The sequence below is a fragment of the Pongo pygmaeus genome, chromosome 15, assembly GCF_028885625.2.
Source record: "Pongo pygmaeus isolate AG05252 chromosome 15, NHGRI_mPonPyg2-v2.0_pri, whole genome shotgun sequence".
Taxonomy (NCBI): domain Eukaryota; kingdom Metazoa; phylum Chordata; class Mammalia; order Primates; family Hominidae; genus Pongo; species Pongo pygmaeus.
Genome location: NC_072388.2, coordinates 63,261,703 through 63,280,883, shown reverse-complemented (window position 1 = coordinate 63,280,883; position 19,181 = coordinate 63,261,703). Strand labels below are relative to the sequence as shown.

The window sequence follows — 19,181 nt, the reverse complement described above, 5'->3', positions numbered from 1 at the left end:
AGGTTGCCTATAAATGCTTTGCATTTGTGTGCAAATTTGTGTTTATGGCATTTTCCTAAAAGGATGATTGCTGAACAGATTTTAAAACTTGTCTATAAAATCAAAGCTCAACAGGAGAATGTCAATGTCAATGTTAATTAACTGTAATTGTATTATATCTGCAAGGGGCAAAGAGAAATAAGAGAACACTAAAACTCAAGAGTAACAAGTTTATTCCTTCTGCTTTTTTATGGCTGTTTTTGAAAGTCTATGATTATCTATTAAAAACCAAGCCAGGCCAGGCACATTGGCTCATGCCTATAATCCCAGCACTTTGGGAGGCTGAGGCAGGAGGATCACTTGAGCCCAGGAGTTCAAGACCAGCCTGAGCAATATAGGGAGACCCAGTCACTACAAGAAAAATAAAATAAAATAAAACAAAATTTTTTTTTTTGAGACAAAGTTTCACACTTGTTGCCCAGGCTAGAGTGCAGTGGCGCGATCTCAGCTCATTGCAACCTCTGCCTCCCGGGTTCAAGTGATTCTCCTGCCTCAGCCTTCCAAGTAGCTGGGATTACAGGCGCCTGCCACCACACCCAGCTAATTTTTTGTATTTTTAGTAGAGATGGGGTTTCACCATGTCGGCCAGGCTGGTCTCCAACTCTTGATCTTAGGTGATCCACCTGCCTTGGCCTCCCAAAGTGCTGGGATTACAGGGGTGAGCCACTATGCCCAGCCAATAAAACAAATTAGCCAGGCTTGGTAGTACATGTCTGTGGTCCCACCTACTCAGGAGGCTGAGGTGGGAGGACCACTTGGGCCCAGGAGGTTGAGGCTGTAGTGTGCCATGATTGTACCACTGCACTCCAGCCTGAGCAACAGAGCAAGACCCTGTCTTAAAACAAAAAACAAACAAAAAAATAAAGCCAATTAGCCTAAAGAATAGGAAAAATTAACTACAGCATATATCTCATATTCCTAACAAAGTTTCCAGTTGTTGTTTCCATACTACTTAATGTCAGATCACATCCTGAAATACATTGGACAGATAAATGAAAACAAAACACAACCCTATAATAAGAACAACCTTTTCCTGAACTAACTTTATTGTATCATAGAGTAAGCAGGGCTCTACTTAGACCAGGTGTAATTTAATTTGCTTAGTGATGGAAAAAATGATGAAGCTTCCTGGAGTACTTTGGTTTTGCATGGGAGGGCCCTGAACTTGAGGCAGCACCTTACTGGGAAGTGAGCGTGGGGGCACACTTCTTTCCCCTATTACTGAAAAGCCATCAGAAAAATTTTGTAAGTTCGATGCAGCCCCTTACCAATCTGCTACATGGTTGGTGCCTTGTGTTAAAGGCTACAGTGAATTACATATTTGGTCTATATGTAACCTTCTCTTCTGCCACCTGTACTTTGACCCTTTGCAAAGTTAGGATATGAGCAACGGTTCCCCCTCCACCCTGGGGTATTCCTGCTTAAATCCCCTCTGTAAGTGAGCAGTGGCATATGCTTATAAGAAGGCTGTCTGGGCGGACGCAGTGGCTCACGCTTGTAATTCCAGCACTTTGGGAGGCCAAGGCAGGTGGATCACAAGGTCAGGAGTTCGAGACCAGCCTGGCCAAGATGGTGAAACCCCGTCTCTACTAAAAAAATAAAAAAATTAGCTGGGCACGGTGGTGGATGCCTGTAATCCCAGCTACTCGGGAAGCTGAGGCAGGAGAATCACTTGAACCCAGGAGGCAGAGGTTGCAGTGAGCCGAGATCATGCCTCTGCACTCTAGTCTGGGCAAAAGAGCAAGACTCCATCTCAAAAATAAAAAGAAGGCTGTCTACAGCTGGGAGTCCAGGCTGTGGTTGTGTAAGTCACCTACGTGGGAATCAAACCACAAGGCTGAAGCTGCGAAGCATGGGGCTGTAATAGAAGTAGCCACACAGAAACTTCACTGTGCCCTTTTCGTCTTTTTTCTTTTTTTGCAGACAGCAAATCACCCACCTTGAGGTCATAAAGGAGCTGGAAGCTGCTGGGTGCTTGTGCTGCTCTCTGGACGGCCTGAGCCAGGGCTAAGGCACCGTTGCCCCCTTCTGCCCAGTGAGTGCACTTCACGGCATCAAAAGCCCCATGTTCTCTGGAAAGGCGGCTGATGAGGTCCAGCTCAGCCTCTGTATCCGTCCTATAAAGGAAGCACTTCATATCAAAGCATGGAAAATGGCTGGAGAGACAGAATTGTCTTCTTTTTGCCATTAAACCTCATGTGAATTACCCACTGATAAACGAACACTAACCAAGAAATTTGGCCTGGTTTGAATCTCAGCTCCGAAACTCACTAGCTGGTGACTTTGGCCAGTTACCTAATCTTTATGTGCCTCAGTTTCCACCCGGGTAATATGGGAATAATCACAGCACTTACTTCATTGGGACGTTATGAGACTCAGATGGTAAATCCATGTAAAGTACTTGGAAAATTCCCAGCACTCCACAAGGAATCAGTAAACACTAGCTTTTAAGAATTTTGCTGGCTGGGCGCGGTGGCTCACACCTGTAATCCCACCACTTTGGGAGGCCGAGGTGAGAGAATCACGAGGTCAGGAGATGGAGACCATCCTGGCTAACATGGTGAAACCCCGTCTCTACTAAAAATACAAAAAATTAGCTGGGCATGGTGGCAGGCACCTGTAGTCCCAGCTACTAGGGAGGCTAAGGCAGAAGAATGGCATGAACCCGGGAGGCAGAGCTTGCAGTGAGTGAAGATCGTGCCACTGCACTCCAGCCTAGGCAACAGAGACAGACTTCGTCTCAAAAAAAAAAAAAAAAAAGAGTTTTGCTTCCCATTCTACTATGGTGAGGCCATTATAACAAAACCCTGACCACCAATGCAATACCTAAACAACCCACACAAGTTCTTGCATGACCCCTTCCAGCGTAATATGCCCAATTCTTTGTCAAGACAACATCCCACCAGATCTAGTAAAATAATGGAACACTATAGGCCTATGACCTTCTGTTCACATAAAAGGCCTCTAAAGATGAAAAAGGAACATTGAACTTCAGGCTTGTGTGTTACTTCCCCCAGTGGAAAGGAAAAGGGCCCATAGGAGCTGAATCTGACTTTGGGACCCTCAGTGGGTGAGGTGGTGAGCCCACTGTAACGTATGCAATGCCTGTCACAGTGCAGGCTAAAACCACAGGCTATAACCAACAGCAGTAACTGAAAAACAAAATAAAGCTAAAAGCAGTGCTGTACAATCAGCTCCAGGAGATTTTCCACATTCATCCTTTTCTCTTACACTCTACACTTACTTGAATGCATTCACGGCCACTACTACTGGAATTCCAAACATTCTGGCATTTTCAATTTGTTTCTTCAAGTTACTGAAGCCTTTTTCAACCAGCTCCAGGTTCTGTAAAAACAACAGTGAAAGGCCTATGAGATCAGAGAGTTGAAAACCACTGCAGGTTCTTCTTCAAAGGCAAACAACCTCCTTGAGCCAGCAGCCACTCACTGTCAGGACAAGGAGGCCAAGATAGAAGAGAGAAGGTCCCTTGGTGCATTTTTTCCAGTGTGGTGAGTGGATGCTATGGAGAACTGCAGCTTTCACTCCAGCCTATGACACTAGAGTAGAGCTCTGCTTGTTTCCCAGCCTTCAAGAAAAAAAGAGCTGGTATATTTGCTGTCATTATGCCACATCATTATAGCTTATTTGCTGTTTGAAAGGAATTAGTTACCCTTACCCAAATTATATTTACCAATTGTGTTTATAGATTTTATGTATTCATAGGGTTATGATAATACAAATTGACTCTACTCGGCACAGCACAGACCCTTCCGTCAGAAGACAGAGCCTAACAACATAGTGGCTGGCACAGAAGAGGTATTCGTTATATGGCTGCCGTAAATACTGCCAGGAAGTATGAAGTAAGCAGTGATGTTTTCAAAGGTTTTAATGAACTCGACCGTGAACAAGGGCAAGAAATAAGATAAATACTATCTTTAGGAATCAGGCCAGTGGCTGGGCCCAGTGGCTCACACTTGTAATCCCAGGACTTTGGGAGGCCAAGGCAGGAGAATCCACTTGAGCCCAGGAGTTTGAGACAAGCCTAGGAAACATAACAAGACCCCATCTCTACAACTGAGAAGTTAATTTAAAAAAAAAAAAAAAAGGGCCAGGCCTGGTGGCTCACTCCTGTCATCCCAGCACTTTGGGGGGCCGAGGCAGGTGGATCACAAGGTCAAGAGATTGAGACTATACTGGCCAACATGGTGAAACTCCGTATCTATTAAAAATACAAAAGTTAGCTAGGTGTGGTGGCAGGAACCTGTAGTCCCAGCTGCTTGGGAGGCTGAGGGAGGAGAATCACTTGAACCCCGGAGGATGAGGTTGCAGTGAGTTGAGATTGCACCACTGCACTCCAGCCTGGTGACAGAGCAAGACTCTGTCTCAAAAAAAAAAAAAAAAAAAAAAAGAACTGAGCTGGATGTGGTAGCTCACACCTGTAATCCCAGTACTTTGGGAGGCTGAGATCGGAGGATCACTTTCACCTAGGAGTTCGACAGCAGCCTGCCTGGGCAACATAGGGAGACTCCGTCTCTACAAAAAATTAAAAAATTAGCCTGGTGTGGTGGCGTGTTCCTGTTCTTCCAGCTAGTTGGGAGGTTGAAGCAGGGAGACTGCTTGAGCCCAAGAGTTAGAGGCTGCAGCTATGATCACGCCTCTGCACTCCAGCCTTGGTGACAGAGTGAGACCCTGTCTGTAAAAAAAAACCCCAAAAACCAGCTGGGCGTGGTGGCTTACGCCGGTAATCCTAGCACTTTGGGAGGCCGAGGCAGGTGGATCATGAGGTCAGGAGATCGAGACCATCCTGGCTAACATGGTGAAACCCCATCTCTACTAAAAATATAAAAAATTTAGCCAGACATGGTGGCGGGTGCCTGTAGTCCCAGCTTCTTGGGAGGCTGAGGCAGGAGAATGGTGTGAACCCGGGAGGCGGAGCTTGCAGTGAGCCGAGATCGCACCACTGCACTCCAGCCTGGGTGATAGAGCCAGACTCCATCTCAAAACAAAACAAAACAAAAAAACCCACCAAAAACCAAGTACTACAAACTAAAGGGAAGCAATTAAGGAAATGTATCTTTCAGTATGTTTACTGCAGCCCTGCTTGTAGCATTGGAAAATTATAAACATAAACCTCCTCCAAGGGGGACTGGGCCAATGAATTATGATATATACACTCAATAAATATTTATCATTGCAGATGTTATGAAAGTGAGACCCATCTGTGTTAAGATGGAACCTGTCCAAGATGTACTAAAGGTGCAAAACCATGGAGAGCTTAATTATTCCATTTTAGGACAAACACAAAAATACATGTGTATAATTCATGAAAAATTTTTAAATGTTGAGAAATATGCACCGAACTGTTAAGGGGACTCAGCTCACATATATTATATTCTTATAATGTTTAATTATTATTTTTTACAAAGGGTATATTACTATTGTAGGCTTAACAATACATTAAATATTTTAAAAATAAAAGAGTCTTCTATAAAAATACATATACTGAATCATGAGCAAAACCCAGCAGTAATGTTTGTGGATCCCCAAAAAGCAGAAATGGGTAGGATAAAAGGTGGAAAACAACTAGGTTCATTGTAAATGTGATTTATGCTTTTTTCCTTTAATAATTGAAAACTGAGATTATGATTTATTTGAGCTTCTAAAGAACACTGCTAATTCTTTACCTCTAGTCACATGAAAACCAATTAATATGTAAGGCTGATCAAGAACAGTTTTAAGTAAGTAGAATTTCTTAAATGAAGACACCAGCTGGGCCAGCTAGGGGCAGTCACTGTAATTAGACACAGGAAAGGCTGTGGGGTGGCAGGAGGGCCAGAACTGTGAATTCTCCTCCTACGCGTGAATCAGACAAATGACCATAAAAGGCAAACCATAACTCAGAAGACAGGCAGACTCAAGGTACCAGCAATTTTTTCTAGCCAGTTTTGAAATACTTCATTTGGGGCCTGAACAGTGACTCTGTATTGCTTGATAATTTAAAGGCCTTCCAAAAAGGCAGAAAAATTGAATTAGCAGTGACAGCAGGTGACCTTGCCACTTTATCTGATGGCCTGTCTCTCCTGTAACCACCCCAAACTGGCTTTAGAGATGTTTCTTTGATGGTAAATGACATAAATATGAAAAGATTTGAGCTCACAGTTGTTCTCTAGCCTCCTGTTTGATGCTATAAATATCCAGGAAGCTTTGTCTAGAAAAACAACCAGAATCCTGACCATATATCTTGGCCCGTTAATATGGATTTAAATCTGCAGAGAAGAAGCCATTTCAAAAAAGGTCTCTACTTGCTTCTGATCTGAATGGCATTTGGAACTTACCCAGCCAATGCAGGGAAGACAATGGAAGGGAACTGCTATTAGTCTAGGACAGGGTTTCTCAGCCTCACACTCCTGACATTTGAGCTGGATAATGTTGTAGGGGCTGTCCTGTGCATTAAAGGATGTTTAGCCAGCATCCCTGGTTTCTACCCACTAGATTCCAGTAGCACTCCCCACCTCCAGTTGTAATAATAAAAAAAAAGTCTCTAGACATTGCCAAATGTTCCCGGGGTCAAAATCAGCTGTTGAGAATCAACCACTGGTCTAGGGCAGTGGCTTACTGACACCCTATGTGGGACAATTCTGTTTTGTGAGGTGTATCTTCCCTATCTACTCATTTAATATAACTCCTCAGCACACTGCAGGCCTTTTGGCACCCTGCACCCTGGGTCACAGCAATAACCCATTCATTTCCACATGGGCCAGGTGGAGAAATGCTGATTCAAGCTGTGGTGCTTTCTAGGACACGTGATGAGAAATAACTCAGGTTACCTCCTCTATGTAAGCCTTGGGAAGAGGCAGTCCAGCAGTGACCTGGAAGGAAAAGAAACAGAGTCAGAGGCGTTTCCTATTTAAATCTCCTAGCTTTAAATGGGTGCTTGTCATGTGTTAAAGGCAAGACGCTGCAATGCTTGCAGGCTGTACAGTAGTATAAGATTATTTCCTGCCCTAAGGACTTAGGGTATGTGACCAATCACACAGCACAGAACAAAATTGACTGCTTTGAGCAGCGTGGAAGACCTCTATGACCTGAATTAAGGAGGTGAGGACCAGATCGATGGCAGGAGAGGTGGAAAGGGGTGTACCCTAGGCAGGTGCAGTGACTCATCAAGTGAAGGCCATAGCAGTGGGGTTGGAAGTCAAGGGGAGTGTGGGGAAGGAGGAAGTGGTCGGGCCTGCGGAAGTCATCCTGGGATGTCTGTCAATAGAGCCTGTGATGAGCCCTGCCATGGTTTCATGAGCTGGTCCACAGTGCCAACCTAGCATTGGTGGAGCTGAACCGTGGTGCAGGGTTAATACAAACAAGAGGGAAAACAATACAGAAGGATTTTCTTTCTCTTTTATAGAGTATATCTAAAGGATGGAGGTGTCTGGTGCCTCCCCACCCCACCCCCCAGCCCCCAGTCTTGATCTATGCCATGGCTCAGCCCTGTTGCATCCACAGAAATGAGCAAGTGGGTGAAGGTGTCCATTTCATGGGCCCCGCCATGGGCAGTGGATAGTGATTAAGAAGCTCTGCCCTCTCCCATTGCAGTGAGACTATGTGCTCCAACTCCAGAAGGGACTGTGTGGAGGCAGAGCAAGAAGCAATGACCTTACAGGTAGCTTCCCGTCAGCAAGCTAATGGGAGCAGGAGGCCTACTCTCTTGACAGAGCCATATGTGCAAATGTTCCCCTCCATGCACAGCATTATGGGACATTATCCTGACTGTGAGGTCAGGAGGATGCAAGGAAAGGAGGTGTGAGGGTGCGTGAGGGGTGTAAGAGAGAGGAATGTTGGCCGGGCATGGTGGCTCACACTTGTAATCCCAGCACTTTGGGAGGCCAAGGCGGGCGGATCACGAGGTCAGGAGATCGAGACCATCCTGGCTAACACGGTGAAACCCTGTCTCTACTAAAGATACGAAAAAATTAGCTGGGCGTGGTGGCGGACGCCTGTAGTCTCAGCTACTCGGGAGGCTGAGGCAGGAGAATGGTGCGAACCTGGGAGGCGCAGCTTGCAGTGAGCCGAGATCGTGCCACTGCACTCCAGCCTGGGCGATAGAGCGAGACTCCGTCTCACAAAAAAAAAAAAAAAAAAAAAAAAAAAAGAGAGAGGAATGTTAGTTGTGACTGGGGAAAAAAAAAGGGTATCTATCCTGCGCTACTAGCAGAAAGGGGTGTGCTGGGTTGGGAGTGCCTTTGGCACTCAGGGATAACTAAGACTGGATAGGGGTGCTGGGGTTGTTATGGCAGCATTCCCAGTGTGCTCTGGGGACCTAATCCTTTGAAGGGGTCCATGAAGTCAAAACTATTTCCATAAGATTCTGTAACATCTTATGGCCCTTTTACTCTCATTATCATTCTCTCATTGAGCATATAATGGACTTTTCCAAAGGTATGAGACATGTGATGTCACAACAGATCACCTGCTGTCTTCAATTAAGCCAGACCCAGAGAAGATCTGAAAAATGTACAATGCCTAAATTTTGCTGGGAAAAGATAGTGCATTTTCATGTTTACAAAGTTCTTTATGTTAACATGTAACTCAGTTTTAATTTCTAATATGCTAAGTATCAATAGCTATAACCCACATGAACAAAAGCTCTTTTAGGTCCTCAATAACTGTCAAGAGTGTAAAGAGATTCTGAGGCCAAAACAGAGAACTGCTACATTAGGACAAACCCCAACCAAAAGAAATTTGATTTTTATCCTGTAGGCGAGGGAGGCCTTATTTCCTAAGTTACAATACAAGCTCCTGGTGGACAGGAATTTAATAGTTTTTCAAATGATTTCAGAAAACCTAGCACCAAGTCTTTTCATGTAGGCCCTAAAGAAAAGGTGTTAAAATACTGGGATAAAAAGTAGTAGGAATTTCTAAGCAGTAGGAATTCAGAGAAACACAAAATTCAGGCTGGAGGTGAGGATGAGCCAGTCTCTACCTGTTTCTCTGTTACCCAGGGCAGCCCTGGGCAGATTCACCATTCTCCTCTCCCCTACTCCCTCCCTAGGGTGTGGAGGCCCTGTCCAGCATGAACTACTCAAGAAGGGGCTGACCTCTGTCTCTGCTAACTGGTTTGGTTGGCTGGTTGCCAGTGTCACTATACAGAGGGATGCAGATTTAAAAAGAACAGTCTGAACGTAAAACAGTTTTTTGTGGGGCTAGCCAAGTACACGTCCTTGGAGGGGTTTAGATATTGTCAGATGTCCTCTGAAAGGTAGGCCAGGCAGCCGATTTTGGCCCTTTTAAAATGCTGAGCGCTGATGGTGCCTGTGAGTGATAAGGCAGCCAACACAAGGGCTGTCTGCCCGTCCCTTGCTTTTGCAGCCTGTTAATCACGAGGATAAGAGCAACTCAATGAAGAAACAGGCAGAAGTCATCCAACTTCCTTTTGGCCATCAGCACACTGCCGATAATCAGATACTTCAACCCACCGCTCACCGTGGGGCCGCCCCCGTGCATCTTGAGAGCCCTGACAGTGGCAACAAGCACCACCACGTGAGGGCAGAGGCCGGAATACCGGCATTTGATGTTAAAAAACTTTTCCATTCCAATGTCTGCTCCAAATCCCGCTTCCGTCACTGTAAAGAGGAAAGCAACAGTAAAAATGCCATCCCAATTCCCCTGATGCTAAAAGAAACATACAGTCTATTCACTGGTTTTGCAAAAAACACTAACCTACAAACCCTTCTGGGCCAACAAGCTTGAGTGCGATCCGGTCTGCAATGATGGAGGAATTGCCATGTGCGATGTTGGCAAACGGGCCAGCATGGACAAACACTGGAGTGCCCTGTGGAAACCAGGACACCGTGAGCTGAGCTGCCAATCCTGTTTCAGAGTGGGATCACACACTCAACGGTATGGAATTGATTTAGAATCGGAAGGAAGAATACTTCCCAGAGGGAAAATACAAAGTCATCTCTTTTATTTCAGTAACGTCCCAGTCACAGGTGTGAGGAAGAATGAGAAGAAAGAGATGAGCAAGTGGAGAAGGTCTTGACTACCCAGGTTAAGTGTGCTTTATAACCACTCTGCTCTGACTGTCCAAAACCAATTCAAGAAGGCAGGAGTCACTCTGCTCACCTCCAGTGTCTGCATGAGATTGGGCTTGATTGCGTCCTTCATAAGCACTGTCAGTGCACCACTCACCCCCTACAAAACAAATGTGTGCAGCATCAACTCCCACCAGCAAAATAAACCAACCTTCTGAAACCAATATTTGACATTCTAGGCTTACCCATGTTAGCCATCTTGGACCAATTGATACTTTCACCTGAATTGGACCATTCATGGTTTTTTTCTAGATATGCTATGAAGTTGCCAATTATTTATTTATTTTTTTTTTGAGACGGAGTCTCGCTCTGTTGCCCAGGCTGGAGTGCAGTGGTGCAATCTCAGCTCACTGCAAGCTCCACCTCCCGGGTTCACGCCATTCTCCTGCCTCAGCCTCCCGAGTAGCTGGGACTACAGGCACCCGCCACTATGCCTGGCTAATTTTTTTGTATTTTTAGTAGAGACAGGGTTTCACTGTGTTAGCCAGGATGGTCTCAATCTCCTGACCTCGTGATCCACCTGCCTCGGCCTCCCAAAGTGCTGGGATTACAGGCGTGAGCCACCGCACCTGGCCAAAGTTGCCAGATAGAATAAAAATGACATTCACATGTAATATCTGGAAAAACATGTAACTCTGGAAACAAGCATCTTAATCAAGCTCTGCTGCTGACTGATGTGAGAAATCCATTCTAGACTAGTTTAGAGCACGGCAATGCTCGTTCCCAGAGTACTCAGTTATTTGTAACTCTGGTATCTGGGCAGAAATTATTTCTATAAATACCAAACTCAATATGTGTCTTCCAAAGCTGAAACTGCAATATTATGCAAGAGTTCAATACCAACTTTTAACATCAGGTCACTCTATTAAGCCATCAAAGTGTAGCTGAACTAACTAGCAACAAAGATAAAGCAATGGTACTCTTGATGTTCCCTGCAAATTGAAGTCATACACCCACTTTTAGAGATGCCCACAGGATGAAGATGTTACTCAAATCATCTGGAACTTGTGATCTATTACTAAAGCATACCAGCCATTATTCACTCTGATGTACTTTTTAAACATTTCATAATTATCTTGTAATTAGCAAAATAGGATTAAATTGATGAATTAATTGCAATGTTTTAAGTACAGCGTTAAATTTTGTTATTAATAACTGCTGAAAGACCCTAGGACAACAGACACAGATATGTCGCCAAGCCTGGTGTGTCTGAGTACCCACCAGATCTTCGGCACTGACGGGCTCTCCTTTCTTACTGGATGCCACCACCATTTTGCCCAGTCTCTCTCTCATGTCTTCTAGAGAAGTGGTGAGAGCCAGGACAGCCATAATTTCACTGGCCACAGAGATATCAAACTGGGCCTGTGGGCAGGGAAAAGAGGTACTAGCAAAAACTTTGTGTTAAACCAGAAGTGTGAATTGCAAAAGTGATCCTTTTTTACATCTGAGGCTTAAACAAACAGCTTAAAAGGATAGAATAACAGAATACTACCCAAAATGCTTAATGAAAATAATCCTCTAATAGCAAAAAATATATTAATTAATTATTCCAAGACCCTGAGTTGTCAATTTTTTTTTTTTTTTGAGACACAGTCTCGGTCTGTCGCCCAGGCTGGAGTACAGTGGCACAATCTTGGCTCAATGTAACATCCACCTCCTGGGTTCAGGCAATTTTCACGCCTCAGCCTCCCAAGTAGCTGGGATTACAGGCGCGTGCCACCATGCCCAGCTAGTTTTTGTTTTTTTTTTAGTAGAGATGGGGTTTGGCCAGGCTGATCTCGAACTCCTGACCTCAAGTGATCCGCCCGCCTCGGCCTCCCAAAGTGCTGGGATTACAGGCGTGAGCCACCACGCCCAGCCCTGAGTTGTCAGTTTTTTAAAATAAATGTTATAGTAGGACCAAAAAGCTATGATTTTATCCCTATGAAGGCTGCTTGTAATCATGCGCTTATTGTTTCTTTCATATACAAGGGAACAATATGGTACCTCTTAAACCAAGGAGATATACAGTGAAATGGCTACAAAAAAGAAGCAATTTTAATCAATTTCTATGCAAGGATATTCACTTGGGGCTCTCCACCTCCAGGAAAAAATGCTGGGGGAAAAACACACAGGTGACACATGGGATTTATTGCAAAAGCTGTCAGGAGTGCTCAATGCCACACACCTACTCACTTCCATTTTAAAAGGGAGAAGGCAGAACAACACCTGGCAGTATCAATCGTATGAGAGAGGATGGAGGAGGAGAGAAGAAGCAAGATCTAGTGCCTCTGAACTAATTTCCTTGGAAAGGGACAAATTGTTACCATCCGTGTGTGACCCTTCTCCGTTGGAGCCTGTCCAATCGTGATCTTCCTCAGGAATCTATCATTGGTATCCAACACTATAGCAGACAGGCAAGATATAGAACAATTTTGAGTAAAAGGACCACAAAGTTAAAGGAAGCAGCAGAGTTTTAAAGCAATAAGTCTAATTTCATGATTGTCTATCAATATTTCAAAATGGATGGCAAAGCTAGAATATGTGTTAAAGTTAAGAAATGATGTTCATATACCATAAATACACAGGAGTTATTTTTAAAGCAAAGGAATGTGGAATGGCTTGGTTTTATTCCATTTAGAGAATTCAAACAGTTAACTAGAAATCTGGAATCTATTTTAAAGCATATTCCACATATAAGAAAAACAGAGCAGTCTACATTTTTTCAAAAGACTGAGGTTTGTGTTGTTGTTCTGTGGGATGATGACTCATTGACTTTCCACCACCGTAAGAAACACAGGAGCCATCAAATCAGGGCAAGTGCAAATATCTTTTGAAACATGCTGGGTGCCAGGCCTGGTCTGGAAATTTAGGAAACATAGCACACTTAGCAGAGATTATTTTTATTCTGATGACAGAATATCTATCCAATTATATAAGCACAAAAAACATGGCAAAGACCAAGCAACTAACCAACTAACAACCTCCCAGGACTAACTACTGTTAACATTTTAGTGTACCCTCAGTTCTGGTTTTTTGTATGTGTAGTGTAATAGGAAATATATTTGACCTTTGTCATGGGTTCCTGACAAAAGGCTCATAGAGCTCTTGGAATTCCAAGGGTGAAAGGAGTGTCTTGTTATTTATTACAAACTCCTTTTGATCACATCTGAGTTTATGGTAATAAGTGACTTATGGTAGGTCTCCTAGACAGCCTCAGGAAAGGAATGGTCACCAAAAAGACCAAATGATTAGAGGGCTGGAACTTTCAGTCCCACCCATCAACCTCTGGGTAACGTGTTATGGGTGTATAAAACTCTTGAACAGGCCAGGCGCGGTGGCTCACGCCTGTAAATCCCAGCACTTTGGGGGGCCAAGGTGGGCAGATCACCTGAGGTCAAAAGTTCGAGGCCAGCCTGACCAACATAGAGAAACCCTGTCTCTACTAAAAATACAAAATTAGCCGGGCGTGGTGGCGCATGCCTGTAATCCCAGCTTCTCAGGAGGCTGAGGCAGGAGAATCGCTTGAACCCGGGAAGCAGAGGTTGCAGTGAGCTGAGATCACTCCATCGCACTCCAGCCTGGGCGACAAGAACAAAACTCCGTCTCAAAAAAAAACCTCTTGAACAACGTGGTTTGATGAGCCTCCGGGCTGGTGAACACATCCAGGTGCTGGGAGAGTGATGCCCCCTACGCTTCTCTTCCATCTGGTTGTTTCTGAGCTATATCCTTTATAATAAACCGTAAACACAAGTGAAATGCTTCTCTGAGTTCTGTGAGCCATTCTAGCAAATGAACCTGAGCAGGGGGTTGTGGGGACCCTCCAGTTATAACCAGTTGGTCAGAGGCACAGGTGACAACCTGGACTTGTGATTCGTGTCTGAAGTGGGGCAGTCTTTTAGGACTGAGCCCTTTACCTGTAGGATCTGCTCCAGACAGTTAGTGTCAGAATTGAGTTAAATCATAGGATACTCAGTCAATATCCACTGGAGAAGTGAAAGCTCAATTGTTGTGGAAGAGAAAAACTACCCATCTGGTATCAGCAGTGAGGTACTGAGAGTACTATGAGTATAGAGAGGAAACAGGAGTTGCCATTTCAGTATCAAATGCCAAACAATATCAAAGAAACACAAAATTAAATTGATCCATATTCCTACTAATAACATCATTGCTGATGGCTGAATATGTTTTAGAAGAGAGTTTTTCATCTTAGAGATTGGTGAAGAAGTGTAAGGATGTGAGAAGCTCACAGAGTACAAATTTGCCTATATATTTTGTGGGGTTTTTTTTTCCTTTCAAGATGTTTTCTATTTCAAAATTAAAATAATTTCAAAGTAAAAAAAAACACACACACACACAAAATGAACCAAAAAATCCAGTTCATACTCTAAATGAGTCAAGGAGGAGAAGCATTTTTAAGGCACTTGATAACATGCCAAATTATTTTCCATAAAGACTGTCATAATTTCATACCAAAAGCAGTGTCTTATATAGCAATCAGACACACACACACCCCACTCTTGCTATAGTAATGTGTTGTTAGAGCCAACCCTTATTTTTCAAAAGAAAAAAGTATCAGGTTTCATGTAACTAATATTTCTGTAAAAAATAGCCAGTCAATAGGTATGACTGCCTCTAGTTGCTTAGAAAACATGAATGAGACACGAAGCAAAAGAAATGTAAATCGGATACTAAATCTTCAAAATGGACTTTTAGCTTATTCCTTATAAAATATTATACCATTTGTCTAAAGCTATTGAAGCAAAGGAAGAGAAATTCCAGTGTGGTTTTAGACATTGAGAGTGTCATCTAAAAAATGCCATTAGCTAGCAACGGTTATTGAGTCAAGGAATATCACAAAAACAGTCAATAAATTGGCCTTCAGCTGTATTCTGCATGAGTGGATGAAGATTCCTTCTCAATAGTGATACAGAATAGAAGGTTGCATTGTTGATGCAAAGTAAAATCTAAGCTACACTAGTTGTGCATTGAGAAAAGTAGCATATGGCAGTGAAGCCGGGAAACCTACTTACTAAACTGGTAAGTATTTAAACCTTGAAGGCTACCTAATATGCTATAAGAGAATTTAATAAAATGAGGTAAAAAACTGATTAGGTAGGCTGGGCGTGGTGGCTTATGCCTGTAATCCCAGCACTTTGGGAGGCTGAGGCGGGCAGATCATGAGGTCAGGAGATCGAGACCATCCTGGCTAACGTGGTGAAACCCTGTCTCTACTAAAAATACAAAAAATTAGCCGGGCGTGGTGGCAGGTGCCTGTAGTCCCAGCTACTCGGGAGGCTGAGGCAGGAGAATGGCATGAACCTGGGAGGCAGAGGTTGCAGTGAGCCAATATTGTGCCACTGCACTCCAGCCTGGGCGACAGAGCGAGACTCCATCTCAAAAAAAAAAGATTAAGTAAGCTAGAGAACTACAGAAAAAAATCAAGTCATTTATGCCACACAAGAGTTCTAAGAATAAAGGTCACACATGATTCAAGAAGTGATTAAACATAATTTCTCTACTTCATGACACTAAAACTTTTTGCATAAAATTAAATTTGTAAAATGTGATTTTTGGTTTAACTACACTAATTTCAGTCAACACTGAATAGCCAGCAAAATGTTCGACCAATCCAACAAAGAGATTTGATGATAGCTAATAAGGAGAGATACTGAGAGAGGTGGCAAGAAAAAGAAATAATGTCACCATCTTGGTCATGCCTTAGCTGGTAAAATACCAACATGGAAGCTTCTGAGCCTCACATTTTAACAACTCTTCTGGAGGGTGTAGGGTGTGCAATATAGCCAAAACAAACGGGGCTTGTATACTGCTCTGGTACCTCTTTGCCAAGTTATGGTTTCTGGATCAATGTCCAATCTTGCAAATCTGTTTATCTCTTCATCTGTCAGTGTTGTAGGGTCAGTCTTTTCAATGCCTAGTCTCTGAAAGGGTAGGAAAATGAAACATAAAATAAGACAAACAGAAGCACAATAAATGTAAGACAAAAATTTTGACCCCTAGCTCTAAATGGGATCCCCTCTAGGAAATGCAAACCATCTTAAATTCAGAAGGAAAAACTGAAAGCTGGGGGTTATTTCCTACTGTCAGCCTAAAAAAAGACATTACAAAAAATTATCTCCAAATAGGTTGAGTTTATTCAGGAATGAGAGATGAGGATTATAACCTGGGATGCCACAAATATGCCTAGTGAGGGAAAGGAAGCTTCTACTAGCAAAGAAGGAGAGCTTCGGCTGGGCGTGAAGCTCAACCTGTGGCTGAGCCTGTAATCCCAGCACTATGGGATGCTGAGATGCGCAGATCACCTGAGGTCAGGAGTTTGAGACCAGCCTGGCCAACATGGTGAAACCCCGTCTCTACTAAAAAATACAAAAATTAGCTGGGCATGGTGGTGGGTGACTATAATCCCAGCTACTTGGGAGGCTGAGGCAGCAGAACTGCTTGAACCCAGGAGGTAGAGGTTGCAGTAAGCCGAGATCACGCCACTGCACTCCAGCCTGGGTGAGACTCCATCTCAAAAAAAAAAAAAAAAAAGAAAGAAAGAAAAGAGGGAGAGCTTCATGTAGTCTGCTTAGAAACAGAGTTCAGGTCAAGGCTGCAGTGAGCCATGATTGTGCCACTGCACTACAGCCTGGGTGACAGCACAAGACCCTGTCTCAAAAAAAAAAAAACCAGAATTCATCGCTCCCAGAAGCTTAAAGCCAGAGTTGTCAATTCATTGGTGCAGTTGCCATTACTGGGTAAGTGTCCTTTCAAGAGCATCTTATCTGAATTACTCCCATCCTAAAGAATGTCAGTGATAAGTCTTGTCATGGAAACATAAGTATACATTTGAAATGTGCAAGCTGTGCAAAGCAGGAGATGTGTGAAGGACGTGAAGGGATTTCTTTTGGGGTTTTATAAAGTTGTTGGAAACAATTTTTGCTTTTGTTTTTTTGAGACGAGGTCTCATTCTGTCACTTAGGCTAGATTATAGTGGCCCAATCATAGCTCACTGCAACCTTGAACTTCTGGGTTCAAGGGATGCTCCTCCCTTAGCCTCCCGAGTAGCTGGGTATAACTACAGGTGCATGCCACCACACCTGTCTCATTTTTAAATTTTTTTGTAGAGACGAGGTTTTGCTTCATTGCTCATGCTGGTCTCGAACTCCTGGGCTCAAGTCATCCTCCTCCCTTGGCCTCCCAAAGTGCTGGGATTACAGGCCTTGCAAACAGTTCTTATCACAGACACATAAGTGTAAGCCTCCTCTTCTTCATGTCTTCCCAGCCCTGTTTTTTCTGGGTCTGATAAAAGTGATTTTATCCCAATACCTGCAAATTCACATTCCTCACACGTGTACAAAGGTATTATTAACATGTTTGTCCCTATAACTGAGCACCAGAAGATTTCCCTAAGCCTAGACCTAAATAATCATAGTATCATAGTGACCAAGAAGTGTTGTAAAACACAAACCCAATTTTTTTTGAGACAGTCTCTCTCTGTCACCCAGGCTGGAGTGCAGTGGGGCATCCTCAGCTCACTGCAAACTCCGCCTCCCGGGTTCAAGCGATTCTCCTGTGTCAGCCTCTCGAGTAGCTGGGGCTACAGGCGTGCACCACCATGCCCAGCTAATTTTGTATTTTTAGTAGAGATGGGGTTTCTCCATGTTGGTCAAGCTGGTCTCAAACTCCCAACCTCAGGTGATCCACCTGCCTCGGTTTCCCAAAGTTCTGGGATTACAGGTGTGAGCCACCACGCCTGGCCTCCTCATCTCTTAAAAAAAAAAAAAAAAAAAAGGAAAAAAGCTGGGCTCAGTGGTTCATGCATGTAATCCCAGCACTTTGGTATGCCAAGGTAGGCAGATCGCTTGAGCCCAGGAGCTTGAGACCAGCCTGGGCAACACGGCAAAACCCGGTCTCTACACAATATATAAAAATCTGGGCATGGTGGTACCTGGCTGTTGTCTCAGCTAACTAGTTGGCTGAGGTGGGAGAATCACTTCAGTCCTGGAGGTCGAGGCTGTAGTGAGATGTGATTGTACCACTGCACTCCAGCCTGGGTGACAGAGTAAAACCTTTTCTCAAAAACATAAATAAACAGGCCGGGTACAGTGGCTCACGCCTGTAATCCCAGCACTTTGAGAGGCCAAGGCGGGTGGGTCACCTGAGGTCAGGAGTTCGAGACCAGCCTGGCCAACATGATGAAACCTTCTCTCTACTAAAAATACCAAAATTAGCTGGGCATGGTGGCAGGCACCTGTTATCCCAGCTATTCAGGCTGAGGCAGGAGAATTGCTTGAACCCGAGAGGTGGAGGTTGCAGTGAGCTGAGATCACACCATTGCACTCCAGCCTGGGAGACAGAGTGAGACTCTGTCTTAAACAAACAAACAAACAAAAACCAATAAATTTTTGAAAAATTAAAAAACAGAAAACAAAAACAAAAAATCCCTTGTGGCCAGACGTGGTGGCTCACGCCAGTAATCCCAACACTTTGGGAGGCTGAGGAAGGACCATCGCTTGAGACCAGGAGTTTGAGACCAGCCTGGACCACATGGTGAGACAAGGTCTCTACAAAAAATAAAATAAAAAATTAGCCAGGTATGGTGGTGTGTGCACCTATAGTCCCAGGTGCTCAAGAGGCTAAGATGAGAGGATTGCTTGAACCTGGAAGGTGGAAGCTATAGTGAGCTGTGATTGTGCTTCTGCACTCCAGCCGGGTTACAGAGAGAGACCCTGTCTCAAAAAAGAAAACAAAACAAAACACCTCTCTTTTGCTATTCCTTTATGGTCATACCCTCCCTTCATCCATACCCTTAGCATCTATTGATCTGTTCCCTAGCACTATAGCTTTCTCTTATTGAGAATATCATATAAATGGAGGCATGCAATATGCAAGCTTTTGAGACTGGCTTCTTTCACCCAGCATAATGCCATTGAAATTCATCCAAGTTGTTGCTTGTATCGATAGCTCATTTTTTTTATTGTATGGATGTACCAGTTTGTTTATTTATTCATCCATTGAAAGACATTTAGATTAGTTCCCAGTTTTTGGAAATTATTAATAGAGCTGCTAAAA

At 43.8% G+C, this 19,181-nt stretch overlaps 1 protein-coding gene across 3 annotated transcripts in view; it reads right to left on the bottom strand.

The window, feature by feature from the left end:
* Positions 1-19,181, bottom strand: part of MTHFD1 (methylenetetrahydrofolate dehydrogenase, cyclohydrolase and formyltetrahydrofolate synthetase 1) — a 71,702-nt gene that overhangs the window by 8,508 nt on the left and 44,013 nt on the right. For all 3 annotated transcript variants that reach the window (XM_054449833.1, XM_054449834.2, XM_063651672.1), the window contains 9 exons: positions 15,946-16,048; positions 12,434-12,510; positions 11,349-11,489; positions 10,159-10,227; positions 9,754-9,865; positions 9,517-9,656; positions 6,867-6,908; positions 3,284-3,384; positions 1,979-2,156 (listed from right to left, as the gene is read on the bottom strand). In XM_054449833.1, coding sequence (XP_054305808.1) covers positions 1,979-2,156; positions 3,284-3,384; positions 6,867-6,908; positions 9,517-9,656; positions 9,754-9,865; positions 10,159-10,227; positions 11,349-11,489; positions 12,434-12,510; positions 15,946-16,048 — 963 coding nt within the window. The remainder of the gene's footprint in view (positions 1-1,978; positions 2,157-3,283; positions 3,385-6,866; positions 6,909-9,516; positions 9,657-9,753; positions 9,866-10,158; positions 10,228-11,348; positions 11,490-12,433; positions 12,511-15,945; positions 16,049-19,181) is intronic.